Source organism: Embiotoca jacksoni, unplaced genomic scaffold (genome assembly GCF_022577435.1).
Source record: "Embiotoca jacksoni isolate LCO1_2020_lvr unplaced genomic scaffold, fEmbJac1.0.p SCAF_9, whole genome shotgun sequence".
Classification (NCBI taxonomy): Eukaryota; Metazoa; Chordata; class Actinopteri; family Embiotocidae; genus Embiotoca; species Embiotoca jacksoni.
The window spans coordinates 3,353,752-3,370,254 of NW_027185447.1; the positions used below are offsets into that span (position 1 = coordinate 3,353,752).

Below are 16,503 nucleotides of genomic sequence, written 5' to 3' on the forward strand. Positions count from 1 at the left end.
GTTTCCATGACAGCACCTCCACTTGTCGAACCAAAAAGGTAGCGCCGAGAGGGGAAGAAGTTTTTGTTTCACTTTTGGGTGTGAAATGCACCTCTTTCAATTATCAGCCGTGCTTCTCATCAAAAAACGTATTTGATGCCCCCGCCCGCTTCTTCCTCTAATCTGCAGACACACCGCAGTTAGCTGAGTGATCCATCCCTCATGCGTGAAACCTTCCAGATGAAAACCCGCTATGGAGCCAGGCTATCGTTTTTTTTGGCTTGACGCTACCCCACCTTCAGGCCTCAGTCCTCTGCTATCAATCCAAGGCCACAGCATTCACACAATGCCATGTGATGTTTTCATTTACACATAAAGCTGTAAAGAATTGATGGAGTCAGGATGGAAGGCTGTGATCAAAACATTGTCCACACCATCTTTTTTTTATTTTTATTTTTTTTTTTTTTTAAGGTTTTTGCTTTTTCCCCCGATTCAGCCTACACCCATCAGCCGCTTCCGAGAATCATCGGTGCAAAATCCAGCCCTGGTTTTAATGAAGTCATGCTGGAGTTAGTGCATGAGAGGGAGAGACTGAAGAAGACACCTCTCTCTGATGTTCACATTTCATATCTGCCTCTGCCCAGGAGCTTGCCTTTTCTGAATTATTAAGCAGAGGACTCTTTCTTCTCTTCGCCTATTTCTTTTTCTTCTCCGTACTCGATATTTTCTCTCTCTCACACACACACACACACACACACACACACACACACACTCTATCCCTCATGCTCTTCCTGTTCTTGCTCTCCCATGTCAGTTGAACCAGCTCCGGCTGAAGCAGTGGCTCTCGCTGCGATGCAAATGGCAGCCTTTGAAGGGGCACACGGGGAACGTCAATTAATCCAGGCGTTTACTCGCCTGAGAAATAAAAAAAGGGCTGCGCAACCATTGTTCGTAGGCTTTTTCATCTCTATTGTGCTACAGGGCCGTGTTTTTATTCGCTGTCCTCATGCCAGCAGATTCGGTAGACTCTTCAAAGATTCAGGATACATCAGGATAGTCACAAAGGCGAGGAACTGACATAGGAAGCAGAAGTGTCACAGGGCTGGTTTACATATTCCATCATCTCTCTTTTCCCTCCCTCGAAACCCTTTTCTAACACAAAAACCCAATAGTTCTCCATGTAGCTATTCTCTCACCTCCCTCCCTCTCACCTGTGCCGTGTCCGTCCCTTTCTCCAACCTCTTCTTTATATTCTGCCCACCTCTCAGCCGCCCTGTTCCGCATCCTCTGCTTAACTTTGCTCTCTGTTCTCTTGGGTGATCGGCCTTCAGATCTCAACGTGCCGAGCCCCTGCTTGGACAAAGTGTGCGATCACGGGGCGGTGTGCGTGGTGAAGAACGACGAGCCGGTGTGCGAGTGCCCCGAGGCTTGCCCGCAAACGTCCGACCCCGTGTGCGGTTCCGACGGCCACAGCTACGGCAGCCCCTGTGAGATGCGAGCAATGGGTTGCGCCCTGCAGAGGGCCATCCACATCCAGCACAAAGGACCCTGCGGTGAGTAACACCGACACCTCATTCATTATTATCAAGTAAGCATCACTCATCACTGCGGCCACGTTACACCATACAGTCATTTATAGTGCAATGAAATTATCATAAAATGGTGTGAATCATACCTCACAGGTAGGGAAGGGTCTCTCCCTGTGGAATATCATTTAGCTCAAATTAATGAATGGTGTTATATTACTCAGAGGCACAATTGTAATCCACAGATGTTAACAATTATATCATATAGAGTTATGTTAAAGTGTGACACCCCCCCCCCCCCCCCCAGGGCCCTTTTCAAATCCAACAAAGTCAAAACAATACTTATTCCACTGAAGAATTCCCCCATCCCGTGTCCGTTACTCTTCATCTTCTCCCTCGTGCTCTTCTTCAGCCCGTCCAACACCAGCACTCCAATATGCCTGTTTTGACCTTTAAGTGAAGATGCACTTTACTCCCAATGAGACGGTGTTGTATGCTACACGAATCACTTGGCTTTGTCTCGCGGTGTCAGAGCATCAGCTGGTCACCAGAAACGGGCGAGCTTCAAGAGGTAAAAATGATCTTCATATCCGCCATGCAGGCACGCGGCCACGTGGACAGGTTCTTACAGCCCGGTAAACCCACTCAGAGAACACTCTTGATGGCTTAATGCCATCTTGCAAGGCCAATTTTCCCATGGAGTCTAATTGGTGATTGAGTATTCTTCCTTTTCTACAATTAAGCCGTTCGCTGGCAGACACTGGCAGTTATTGGGCAAATAACTGCCAGTGTCTGCCAGCGAACAGCTTGATTGAGTAAATGAACGAGGTTACGGAGAGAATCGGCCCGACTCTCTCCGTAACCTCGTTCATTTACTTTTACTACAATAGATTTGTCTTTCCTGTATATTTTGAAGGCCGTAACATTTAAAATCAGTCGGTCTCTGGGCTGTTGTGTTTGTGGATGAGCGGACCAGTTAGCAGAATGATCATTACAGCTTTGCTCTTGTGAAATTGCATTTTGTTGTAAAGTTTGCAAACACTTTCTGTTTGTAGGAACTAATCTGGTTGTTTTAATGAGTAGTGGTTTTGAGTTTTTTTTCGTGTACTGAGTAGATGATTGAGTTTGGACCCCCTGCCTGCTCGTGTACTGCATCTGTCATCTTCCCCTCCTAGCTCCCTTTAAATTGAAATCCAGCATGTAAGGACTTACGCCAACAAGAAATGGAGCGGCAGCCACGTTTGGTCGGTGGGCCGGAGTCAATTTTGTGCACCACCCTGCAGGTAGACAGCAGATCTGTAGGCCCCTGGGTCCCTCTGCGGTAATGAATAGTCTTTATTTTAAAAAGCGGGTGGCAGGAGCGAGCTGGCAGAGAGCACGGCTCCAGTTTGTGATCCAGTGCTGTGGATAGTTCTTGGCTCCCAGAGGAACAAGCCTGCGTCAGCGCAATGGTGCCATAAAAATGCTGAGGCATTAGCTTGCCAAGCGCGAGCCAGCCGAGGAATGATGGCGATGATAATGTGGGTTATTTCTGGGCTGTTTGCACAGCTTTACTGGGCTTTATTCAGCACCATAACAACTGACAGACTTAAGCTATTCTCTCACCCAATTATCACAGGCTATTCCCACCATTAATATACGATATACTTTTATGGAGCAGAAAAGCGGAGAAACAATGTACTCTGCCTTCAGGTGGCATTGAGCAGTAAAAACACAAGCTATGAAAGAACATGAATAAAACCCTGACCCTTATATTACAGAACAGACATGTTTATGTCTTTGCATGTTTTCATTTGTGTGATTTCTAAATTAGCCATCAAAAAGATGATGTTTTTGTTTCCTGTTGCTGTTTAGTTATTTCCCTCCAAATGGTCTAGAATGTGTAAGCTGCCATGTTGTTGGCTTTCAGGCTCAAAAGTAGGAGATTAGGAGAGGCAGAGGTGAAAGAATTGCCACAACAGGGAAAGGCAGTCTTTGTGTGTGTGTGTGTGTGTGTGTGTGTGTGTGTGTGTGTGTGTGTGTGTGTGTGTGTGTGTGGTTTACTACAGCCTCTCATGGGCACAGCCATAATTTCATTCCCTTCCCCCTGGGCTGGAAAAATAGTGGTTATCTATATGGCTCAGGTGCAACCTGATAGCAATATGAGTGACATTTGTTATTATTCCGAGATTTCTTCCTCCTCCTGCGTTGGAGTGGCGGGCGACCTTGCGAGGTGGGCCGGGAGAAGTGCACTCAGTTAATAGACCCCCCAGCTGGATATCAGTCGCCTTCTGGAAAAAAAATGGGCCATTCATATGGCTTTACCCTAACAGATGAGAGTAGAGGCGCCCGAATCATTTGAGAAAAGGAAATAACAGCTTCCCCTTTTTCTCCCACAGGTGGTAGAAATGATATTCTCAGTTGAGTAACAAATATAGGTCACAGCGGCTGCATGTGAGCGGTCGGTGTGAGACAGTAGAAAGAGGGCAGAGAGGAGAGAGGGAGGAGAAGGTGATAAATGTAGGGAGGGAAGAAGATGGAGGTAAATAAGATGAGAAGGAGCAAAGAAAGTGGGAGGCAAAGTTAATAGCATGCTGGCCGGGCAGGCAGGCATCGACAGGGGAGTTGTTATCAGCCAGGCATGTTCACAAGCCTTCAAAACACAAACCAGCCTACTTCTTTCTGCTTAATCCTGAGGTAATACTCCGCCCAGACCCCCTCAGATGCAATTCAGGTTTTTTTTTTTTGTCCCAGGAAGGATATCAACAACATTCTGTAAAGCTGGAGGGTCTTTGATTTTTTTTTTTTTTATCCTATGTGAGTTGATCCTTCATGCTTTCAAGGTCACTTTTTGTACCAACCTGTCCCTATTCCTCAATTTTACTTCCAAAAAAACCCCCAAAACACTGCCACCAAACACAACAACAATAGCTGTTGCCGTGCAAAAAATAACATCAGTGGGTGCTAACTTTAGGTGCAGGGGACTTCAAGGGGACCTTGACTAAATTCTAGCAGATCCTTTGTAAAATAACAAAGACTTGGTTGAATAGTTGGAGGAGAAATGTTGCAGGAAATAAGGAGATACATGGAAAGTTGACATATAAGAAGACTAGACATTAATATCATGTCATTGTCATGTTAGATTTCATATGCTGTGATTTATTTCTCAAATATTTGCAACATTTGACAAAATATATAAATTCTGGATCCCGATATGTCTTATATAAAGTTAATATTGTTTGTCATTTTTAGAGTACAGCTTCAGATAGTTTAGGAATATGAATTTCACAGCTAATGAAAAGGATTACTCCAACAACAGCAGCCTAAATTTAGCACACCTTATTTGCCACACTCCTGCCAGACTTGTGATGAATGGTGCACAAATATCATCCCAACTCCACTGATGTTGGTGCCAGTGCTGGCTTAATGAGTGGTTGCCCAAACGTTGGTAGGTGTATCTGATGGTCAGCCCATCTCCTGACGATTCAATCATATCCAAATCTAGCAGCCGGTTGTGGGCCAAGAGCTGGTGCCCAGTGAGGTTGCCTGACTCATAGGGTTGCCTGAGTTTTCTTGCTGTAACTTTTAGTTAACTCACAGGATCAGTTTTGGGATACAGTTAGTATTAGGACTTTTATCAGGCCGCACATTATAGGCCTTAAAATCTCTTACTTTGATCCTGGACACAGTGCATTACTGTATATTTTCCTAGGCGAGAGGAGTTCTTGCTCTTTTATTCGCCTGAGATGAAAGATCCTGCGCTGTAATGTTGGCACACTGGTCTCTCAATTTTTGTGTCACAATGCCTACCAGACTTTTTAACATTAAAGTCTGAACATTTGGTGGTTATGAAGTTGCCTCCAGAAAGATAAATGGAAGGTTTTTAAATGAAAGTGAATATTACTGACGACAGAATCAGGGATGACTGACCAAAAGTGCACTTCTTAACATTATCTGTAATAAGGACACCCCCCCCCCCACACACACACACACACACACACACACACACACACACACACACACACACACACACCCTGATCCTTTCCTGGCTTTGAACTGAAGCTGCCCTCCTTCTCTGTCTGTGATGCATGTTGTCTGGAGGATCAGGCAGCGGTGAGCCAGGTGCGAGGGGCAGTAGCTGATAAAGAAGCGAGGCTACTATCAGGACACAGAGCCTGATAAAGGACAACACTCACCACCGCTACTTCCTGATTTATAGCTGCCGCAACCACAGGAGCAGAGACCGCAGCAACCCCCTTTTACAGACACTTGTATTTCATGTTTATTTATTTTTGTCACAGAAAACCTGAGCAGGGGAGCCTTTTCATCTCATATTGTTTTCAGCCAAAACTCCCAAACCCACCTGCAGTGTTTGGATAGAAGGAGTGATGACAGTACATTGTTATTTAGTCTGTAGGTTAGACATAAACTAGATGGCAAAAGCAATATGGGTAGCCTACCATTACACTGTTATGTAAGTGCTGAACACGCCGATTTAAAACCATGAGCCTTAATATGGTGCTACCATTCTCTGAAAGATTTCAACAAGATTTTGAAAGTTGTTTTTCAGGGATTTTCTCCCATCCAGCAAACAAGAGCATCAGTAAGGTCTGCACTGATGCAGAGGCCTGGCTTGCATTGTGCGATTAATTAATTAATCCCAATTGTTGAAGGGTTCTGATCTTTAGCAGCAAACCCATGAAAACATTTTTAAAGATACCATATTGTATAAATTTATAAAGCAGGTCTAGATGCTGTATGAATATTTTGACCGTGTCAAAACACTCAGTCCACAGAGAAACACACACAACCCACATTCAGCAACGGTGCCGTTTGGACTTCAATGAGTTTGTGATGTCACAAACTCACGCTAATGTCATATGTCCGCCCGAGGTACAGCCCACTGTCCAACCTTTTATGTGGTAGAAAACATTGAGTGGCTGGTCATTCTGTTTTAGAGCTAGCAAACTACAAGACCGAAGAAAACCTGTGGTTGGCCTGTGTGCGCATCGCTCAGAAAGCAGCCAGCCAATCAGAAGAGAGTGTCTGTGATATCAATGGTCCTTAAAGACACAGAAACAAAATAGTTTGTTCTTGATAGAGCTCCAGAGAGAAGCTGAACAGAGGAGATAATAACTATAATGAGATGGTTTTCAGCCCTTAAAACCACAAAAATATATTGTATGAGCATCAAGACTGCAAACACAAAGTTTGAAATATGGGACCTTTAAGGACCTGGCGGCTTTGTGTACAGAGATAGTGACATACAGAAAAAGGTCAGGCCTATCCAAAAACTGTTACAAAGTTGGAAGCGAAAGTATCATTAGATGTTGTAGCAAAACGTCATCAGTTGCCGAAGCATAAGGATTTCTCTAAATTGGAAGTAAGGATCCGAGGCCAAACCATGAAAAACAGCCCCGGACCAAAAAAAAGTACACATCAATTTAGGGGGAAACGTGGTCCTGCATATCCTGGTCATGAAATTTAATTTAGGTATGGCTTTGTAAAAGTGTGTCATTCCCCTTACATAGAATGACACATTTGCTCCTACAGGCTCCTACAGGCAATATGCTGCAAATTAAGCACCACATAGTGCCATGTCCAGTTCACAGTCAAGGCTGTTAATCCAAGAAAGGAGTGGATGCCAGCACTAGATGGAGAGATGAAAGAAATGAAAGAGTAATAAACAGATTAATAATGTGGAAAGGCTCCAGCGGCCAGCTTCGCCTCTCTCAATTAGTGCTAAATCAGCGCTGGTTATTAGCGTGCCCCTAATTGAATGTGATAGTGAGCTGTGCTAATGCAATCCTCCTGGTGTAATTGGTGTCAGAGGGAAAGGTGCCTCTACTACACCAGCCCCGTGTGTCTACGAGGCCTCGCGTTTGCCTTCTCATTCATTTTCAGTGACTACCTGGGACAAGTCTGGTCCTGCCTGGCTGTTTCTTCGCCTCCAGATACAAACAGTTCCTCAACGGATGATCCATGTGAAACCCCACAACTAATATGCAGAGCGTCAAGAGCTCCACGAAGTATGTTGGGTACCTTGCGCTCTCTTTTGGAGAGAAAATACAGATTTTGTCGAAGTGAAGTGGATATTATCAACCTCACGAAGTGGTGAATACAACTAGGACAGTGTGACTTTTCTCTCAGCTCTGACTAGTTTCCAGTACCTCCTGCTCAGACGCATTCCCAAATAATAGTGGTGGCCCGCCATGCTTCCTCGTAGGAGCCAGGTGACGAGCGGTACCTGTCTTCTACTAGATACAGCAATCAGCATTTAAGCCAAAGAGTTCAATTCTCGTCTCATCAGACCAGAGAATCTTTTCCGTCATGCTTTCAGAAGGCTGTAAGTGTCATTTGGTGAACTCCAGCCAGGCTTTCGTGGCTTTTTTTCCCCTCCGGAGTAGTTTCAGGTTCTGAACACTCTCCCATAAAGGCCTGATTGATGGAGTGCTGGACGAAGCTGCCCTTCTGGTGGCTTCCTCTATTTTTGCGAAGCATTTCCAAAGCTCTTTGTGTTCAGTTATTTCAGTTCTAAAAAGAGTGATTTTGGGTGGTTTGAACATTTCTTTAGTAATGGAGCCTGCTGGGCTCTTGGGAACTTTATGCGTTTTGGGGTCTTTTTTTTTTCTTTTTTTTTATCCTCCTCAGATACGTGCTTCAGTAGAATTCTGTCTATAAAGAGCAGGTTTGAATTTCATTGCGTGGTTTTGTACTTCTCGCATGCATGTGTACCGTGATACCCGATGAACAGATGTGTGCCTTTTTATATCATTTCAAATCAGTTAAATGTAGCTCAGGTTGACTCCAATAAAGTTTTACACCACTTATACACTCAGAATATCAAGAACTACATTATGTCATAGCCAAAGAAGACTCTCAGTACCACTCCTCATTCTGGGGGAAAACAATCCAGCATACTGCGGTGAACGGAAGGAACTTAAGACTTTTCTCCAAACTTCTACTTTGAACTAACTGGTTTAAATAATAACACTATGTCGAAGAGCTGCTGTGTAGTTAGCTGCACCAACAACAAATTAAAAACATGTATCTATATTTTTTTCCCCCTGACATGTCCCAATAAAGATCCCGATAGAAGGGCTTTATGGTGACAAGCTATACGAAGGCGACGCTGCGGGCTATAATGTAACTCGGTCAGTTATCACAACACAGTGCCGTAGTAAAGTAAAATATTTCCCTGGTAATTTGCTTATCTGGAGACTGAGTAATTGCATTGATGCTAGCTGGGAGATTTAAGGGACGACTTGACAGGGATCAAAATAAACTTTTCGATCTATCTAGCGTGTTCCACGGCAGGCAGAGCGGACATATATGTGCCTGTCATTTTCTCATAATTTGTACTGCTATTTTACATAAAAGCCAATGGCAAGTGTCACTTGTTTTCTTCCTAAAGGGGGCGGGGATGGAAGTTCCCAGATCTGATCTTGGGATGCTGTTTATATTGTGAATGTTAAAACACCATAAGTTACTGCAAAGGTTTATTGCCTCTGAAATTAGTGGGATGGTTCTGTCTTTAAACCACAATAACATTTATGTTGACATCAGTTAAATACAGTTCATACAGATCAATGTCATGACAAAGGTGATGGCGTTTTATTTGAATTAACAATGCAATGCTTCTCTAAGGACGGGAAGTATTCAAAGATTAATTGAAATGCACTTTAATATGTTTTCATATTGACAACGAATTATAAATTGAATCCATTTCTAACCTGCTGCGCAACAAAATACGAACAGTATAGTAGGTTAATATTTTCCAAATTCACTGTTTCTGTTAGAGCTGTCTTATCCCTGAAATCCCGCACACACACACACACACACACACACACACACTCACTAACCCACTGGCCTTCCTCCTTATCTCCATCTAGATGAGGCTTGTGCCAACTGCTCTTTCGGGGCGATCTGCGACGCCCAGAGCAGCAGGTGTGTGTGTCCGTCCGAGTGTGTGGAGTCCAACCAGCCCGTGTGCGGAAACGACGACACCACCTACAACAGCGAGTGTGAGCTGCATGTGCGGGCCTGCATGGAGCAGCTGGAGCTGCGAGTGGTCAGCCAAGGAGAGTGTAGTAAGTAACGCACACATCGCTGAAGTGTGTGTCCGGTAATTACAGCATGTCATCGCTTTTTGTATGCAAACATCAAAGGAATATAAATTATCATTGCATAAACATGAATCCTGGCTCGTTAGAGTTTACACGAGAGAAAAAAAAAGGCGTGACATTCGTAGGTAGTTTTTTCTTTCTCCTATAGCTCTACATGAAATGTGGAGATGGAATATAAAAATAGAACTCAACAGGAACCTCATAAAGCTGCAGGCAGGCAGTTCATATACTAACAAACTTGTCCAACTGGGATAAGCTCCTCAAACAGGGAATCATAAGGGAACATGGATTTTAAGAGAAAGTGGCATGCATGACAGTGAGGAAAAGAATATATATTTAGGAGATGCATTTTATTTTCCTTTTTTTATTTTGGTTTGTTGCATTGGCCCTTCATGCTCTGACCTCCCTCTTCGCTGTGTGTGTAATACAGAAACATGCGGCAACACTGTTTGTGCCTGGGGTGCCCAGTGTGTCCAGAATAAGTGCGAGTGCATATATTGCACAGGCGAGCCCTTCTCCCCGGTGTGTGGAAGTGATGGCAGCACCTACGTCAACGAGTGTGAACTCCGCGTGTCCTCCTGCATGCAGAAGAGGAGAATTGATGTGGCGAAGCCCGGCAGCTGTGATGAAGGTAGGAAATGGACTTTGAAATGGTGTAATTATGTTAACCAATCGGCTATTGAAGTGGTGTAATTATCTTTATCAACTGACCTGTGGTACAGGATTTAGTCATCTGTGGATTTTCATAATGGTGGCATATGCCAAGAGCAGCATGCCAATAGTGACGACCAAGCAAGATGAAGTGAAAGTCATGGTGCGTGTCTGTAAACGAAACCAATAGAGGAACACAAATGACTTCTTGCTGATTAAGTGCAAGTCAAGTGTACTTTTTCAGAACAATATCTTAGTTGGCTGTCTTGTCTGTTTGTTTGTCTGCATGCTATTGTTAACCGATCTCAAGGCTTCCTCTATTTTTAATTGCCATCTCAATCTATTAAAACTATTTTTTTATTTTTTTTTACTGTAAGTATTGCTCAAAGTCAAAGCTGCTTGCAATGATCCTTCAAAATAAAAGCCTGAAAAAAAGGAATTATACACACATCATGTATGTTCAAGACTATTTGAAAACAGCATTAATATAAAAAAGTATCGTCTGCACACTTACTCCAAGCCATTGATGGTTAACCACCCCTACCATCATAGAGCTTGGTGTGTATAAAGTATACATTTGGGTGTGTTTTCCCTTTTTTATACATTCTTACCTGATGAAGAGAAAAATAGAATCAAAACATTGTCATTCAACTTGCGTGGCTTGGAGCAAGTGTGCAGGCGTTCCTTTTTTCCCATCAAAATAAAAGCCTTTCACCAGTTTAGAGTCGGCATACAGCTTCCCAGTTTCCTAGTAGGTTTTAATTTGCAAAATCTGCTGGAAGTGTTGTTATCCCATCAGTAATTCAAATCACAGTAAGAGAATATTATGTCTGTTAAACAGAGGACCTCTGAGCAGTTGACAGGTGGTTATCACACAGACTTTGTATTTAATTTTCATTATGAGCATGGTAGTTATTTCACTTGGCTTTAATTCAAGGTTTTGTTTGTTTGTGCTGTGAAAGCCACAGCACACATTTCTATCAAGCCCTTCTATCCAATTAGGATTTTAAATGTGTGACCGATGGCAGTTAATGCAAGTGTCCCCGATTTCCACGCCTGCAGCTCCGTCCGTTCCCCCACATTCAGAATAAACGAGATCTAATTCAGCGCGCAGATCATATCGTGATCAGCACTGACAGACCGAGGCAGGATATCACAGTCCCTCGCTCAGCCCTGACTTCGGGACAACTCTGGAGGGACCCACATGCCAACCTCTGGTTGTCATGCAGACAGTGGCGATGCTGTTCCCCTGCAGCCGCTGGGTCGTCACAGTGAACATACTCATCCTCTGACAAGGTGTGAAGGGGAGCAGATTACACCTGCCAGCGGGGGGGGGGGGGATGGCTAGAGAGGAGAAAAGAGGAGGTAGATGGCGGACGGAGCAAAAAGAGATGAGGCAAATCCACTTCCATTTTGATTGCTCGCCAGGGGTATTTTCTTTTTTGTCTATTTTATTTTCTTCCTACCATTGTCTACCGTAGTGGCCCCGGGCCTGTGAGGCGAATCGTACCGCCAAAGCTTCTTGTGGTCGATTTAACATCATTTCATTGACTGAGATGAGTGACCTTTTTTGTATGTGGAGCATGAAGAAATGTGAAACCGTATGCCCTGGATGCAGACTTACTGTCCCCGCTGTCCTCATTGTCTGTTGCTTGTCTGGTATCAGGCAAAAATGCTCTCATTCACCTCCCCAAAGGCACTGCGATGCTTGGGGTGCCTGACGGCTTTGCTTTTCTATTTTATTCTCTCTCTCTCATACTGTCTCTGAACATCCTCTTTTATTCCATCGCTTGCTCATTACGATTCAGAGAAAACCATCAGGCGTACACAATAGAAATCTTCTTTTTTTTTCTCCCTGTGCTCCTCGTCGCACCCTGCTGTCCCACCCACTCATGTCTCTCTCCATTTTGCACTTTTCTCCATCAAAATTGTGCCTCTTGACAAAAGGGGGCACCGATGCTTTGTCAGATAGGGGTGGAGATGGGATCTTCTGAAATCAATAAATTTCACCCTCGGGGCAACCACTAGTTCTGTCTTATTCTGCAGCCTCTTTCCCTGATTCTTTGAGCCCCCTCCAATCTGACCCAAACCCTCCGCAGGAAGTCTGGTGTGAATGTAAAACAGCCAAGGTGCTGCTTCCCCCCCTTGAAATATCTGTCGTGCTGCTTCTCTTTGGCTACATGCCTTAAAAAGGATTTGTTGGCCATTTATTCACCCCTGCCTGGATGGATGAGTGGTAGGTTTTGGCAAAATTAGGAGTATATGTTGTGTAATACAGCACCCCTGTCACAAAATGTAAGACTGTATTTTCTGGCTCTATTGAAGACAGCAGCAAAAGCTGTACATCACCAGCATCACCTCCCCCTCCATACTTCACAAATCTAAGATAGCAGAAATGAACATGTGATTTATTTACATATGTAGACCTGACTTAAAAAAACATCCTCATTAGTCTTGTTGGGAGGAGGGGAGCACACGGCATAAAGATGGAAGTTGTTTTCCCCCGCCTTTTATTTAGCAGTAATGAAAAATGACAGTGTTCCCACTGTTGGCCATACAGGGAAATTTATCACCTGTTTAATTTCACACTCGGGTAGGCCTGGCCTCAGCTCCTTTTCTCGACACTGACAAAGTGGCAACTGAGAGCAGTGCATCACCTACGGGGGCCTCGGCCCGTTTTAATTGAATAGACATTTAATAAACAAGATTATGAGTGTAGGATCACAGGGTGATGTACGGTCCACGCCCTGCTCCTCACGTCGCACGGATCTCATCAAGCTCCGAAAAGTCAGGAAAGGGCATGAAAAGCAAAGCGAAGCGGGCGGCTGGGTGGGGGGAGAGCTCCTGGCGGTGAGATCAGCGGATTTCTCCTGCATGCTCCATCCATCACGGGGCTCGTAACCTTCTGTTCAGGCAACAAAAACCTCTTCTCCCCCCTCTGCCATCCTCAAACAGCCCCGTACCTTCTCCCCGCCGAGTGCGACGCAGCGCGCGCCCCTCCCACCTATCTTTACGGGAACTTTATTTGGACTAACGCGCTGTCACATCTGTCAGGAGCGGGCCGTAAAAGGGACTGATAGATGGAGCCAAAACAAAGGCGTATCGCACCACGCTGCATCCTTCGGCGAATGCCGTTGTCATTTTTGATCCCACGCCACAGTGAAGGGAGGATTTGTTTCAAACGATAGCTGACATTCAGTCAGGTCATGATATCAGAGGCATCATAATAATAGCAGCCGCTCCTGGAGCCAGCGACGTTGACACCACAAATCTGGTGGACCAAACATGTTCAGGCTGCATCACACAGATTTTCACCTTTATCATCTATTACTTATGCGTATTCTTCCCTCTTTACTTCTTCTCTTTTTTTTCTCTAACACACAGTTCTCGACAGCTCTGACAATAGCGTCTTCTCCATCACGTCTTCTATTATTTCTACTGTCACTCTCTTTCTCTCTCTCTCTCTCTTTCTTTCCTGGACATTATTCCACTATTAATTTCCCTTCTTCTCTCCGCTGCTGAATTCAGTGTTCTTAAAGGTGCTCCCTTGGCTAAATAGACTCAGGCTGACATGATTGAGTAAAAAGGAGCGGATGGGCAGTGCAGAGAGAATAGCTGATGTAGCCATCTTAGCTGGGGATGTATTAATTGAAAGGTTCGGAGGCAGCGCGGGTGGCGGGCACATCAAAGAACAACAGCTAATTAGGACCCCTTCCCTCGGCTTTCACTTTTATTTATTCCAGTCGAAGGTCTTACCCCTTATTTTCTTTATTTATCTTGTCTCTGCGAGGGGGCCTGAGCAGAATATGAATTGGCTACTCCTACATGTCTCTTCTTATTGTGTACTGCTGAGCTGGCGTACAGTAAACACATACAGAAGGCCAACAATCAGTGCCGGAGATCTTCCTCCCTTTCAGAGCACTCCTGGACTCCGGACCTGCGGTAATGTCGGTGGCAGTTGAACGTCGTTACACAGCATATTAGCTCCATTACAAAATGGTATGTTTAATTTGGACCGCGGCTCGCAATCAATAAGTCACTACAACGACAAATTGGAGTAAAAAGCTTTAGGGTCATAGGTTGTGCTGCTTCAAAATGAAGACAGAGTGAGGCCTTAACAAGTCCTGATGTCTGCGTGTCTCTGTGTGTGTGTGTGTGTGTGTGCGTGTGCGTGTGCGTGCGTGCGTGTGTGTGTGTGTGAGGGGGTGTGGCCTCTGAACACTTGTATCCGCAGATAATGAAGTGAGGGCTCCTCCACTGTATCGACCAGTCAAAGCTCTCCCAGCCAATCGCTGATGACCCATATCAAAGAACAGCCAGGGCTTCATCTGCCCCTTCCCCCACCCACCCTGCACTGTGACCTGCTCCATAATCAACTTTAGAAGATTGCTTATGCTAAGTGCCACTTCCATCACTACAGCATTGATTTCACCATTAGCGGTGGCGCATCAATAAGCAGAGTTGAATGGGCCCTAAAAGTAGTCGAGAAGAGGAAGAAACACCTTGATTACCGAAGGGTTGTTTTTTTTTCCGGTCTCTCAGCTGCACTGGGAGCTTTTAGTAGGAACGCGTTCCTTTTTTTATTTGAATAACAAATTTGTTTCAAATGAACTTTCTGGCATCCCCCAGGGTGCTTCTCTCTCTGTCTGACATTCTCTCCATCTTTCCGTGCTGACTGCTTTCATTTACTGCCTTCACACACACGTTCACGTTAATTCATCTCCCTCAGGAGTTGCTCTGCAGGTGAAATTTGCAACTTCTAAAGCAGGATCCTCCCACTTTTCCGTGTCGGCGCTACGCTGCAGACCCCCGATTTGTTTTTCTCAAATAAATTCCCAAACAATTCTGTCGGATAGGTTTTTCCCCTCCTCTTGGATTCTTTTTATTTTTTGTGATTAAGGGACGTTTACTAGGAACACAAGGTCAGCTCGAGCAGTTTCCCCGACTTCTATACCCATAAGTGCACTTTTAAAACAAATAAAAAGCCTTTCAGTGTCACAGTTAAAAAGTTGGCGGGACAACTTTCTTTAAAGTCTCGGGAGATAATTAGATTTTACAGAACACTTTGCAATTAGTTGCATTCTCATATCAGGAAGCAGGCACCCATTAACCAGGCCCTGCCACCAATTCTCTCTGCACACTTGGAGGCCAGACTTAATAATTCCCTCCCCTTTTTGTTTCTGATTTAATTGAAATGAAAAGGATGCCTCACTGGTGGTGCAGAGATGTCTAATTTATTTAGTCAATCTCCAGCCCTCACTACAGTTGGTCATTATCTTGGACTAACAGCAACGCCTTTGGTTCCTGCTCCCCGCCACCAGCGTGAGGGAAATGTAAATTATCACAACTCTATGACTCGTCCAGTGTCTGAGTGTAGCATTAACTTAAAGAGAAATAACGCTGCGACACTGTTAAAGGGGCGTCTCCTTTGTATCTTCTCTATGAATGAGTCTGTGTGTTTGCGGTGTGTTTATGTGCAGACTGTGGATCCGGAGGGTCGGGCTCCGGGGTGGAGAGCTGTGAACAGGACCGCTGTCGCATGTTCGGAGGCTCGTGGGATGAAGATGCAGAGGACGACCGCTGCGTCTGTGACTTCACCTGCCAGAGTGTGCCTCACAACCCGGTGAGGCTGCGTTCAAAAGACACAAACTACTAACACGGTTTAGTCCTTTTTCAGACTAAATCAGACACATTGGAGCACACAAACACATGCTGCTGTTGATGTTAGCCGTATCTCCACAGTTGATCGGGGATAAAAATCAAATCTGTTTTAAAATTATAGTCATACAGACTCATTGAAGCTTAAGTTTCATCAGTACAAAAATAAATCCAGATATTTGTCTCTACGTGATGTCAAAATGCAAGCAGGAAATGTTTTTCACAAAACGAATAAGTATGAGGAAGATTCAGGTTCAGATGTATTCACATTTGTAAATCTCTCACTAACTCACATCATGGCAAGCTTATAATTCCTGTTTAAAGTTTTTTTTATTTTTGAGAAAGTAACACAATCTGCTTGTCTTTTTTACAATGTTTGGACATTTTTACAGCCTAAAGGCCCAGACTGACCTGCCAACATGGTTCTTGGATATATCTGTTTTATGAGTGGATAAACAAGATTTACAATCACATTAAATGTCTTGTTGTGTTTTTCCTCATAAAAACTATCCTTGAACCTGTAGTTTACAACTGACATTGCAGCTGATGGCACTTTTGAGAATTACTTTTATTCTCTACAGTAT

The 16,503-nt window shown here is 44.3% G+C and overlaps 1 protein-coding gene across 8 annotated transcripts in view; it reads left to right on the forward strand.

Annotated features, from left to right (window-relative positions):
• agrn (agrin) overlaps positions 1–16,503 on the forward strand; it is a 280,463-nt gene that overhangs the window by 203,279 nt on the left and 60,681 nt on the right. For all 8 annotated transcript variants that reach the window (XM_069140920.1, XM_069140922.1, XM_069140921.1 and 5 more), the window contains 4 exons: positions 1,311–1,532; positions 9,377–9,574; positions 10,041–10,241; positions 15,742–15,884. In XM_069140920.1, the coding sequence (XP_068997021.1) occupies positions 1,311–1,532; positions 9,377–9,574; positions 10,041–10,241; positions 15,742–15,884 (764 nt within the window). The remainder of the gene's footprint in view (positions 1–1,310; positions 1,533–9,376; positions 9,575–10,040; positions 10,242–15,741; positions 15,885–16,503) is intronic.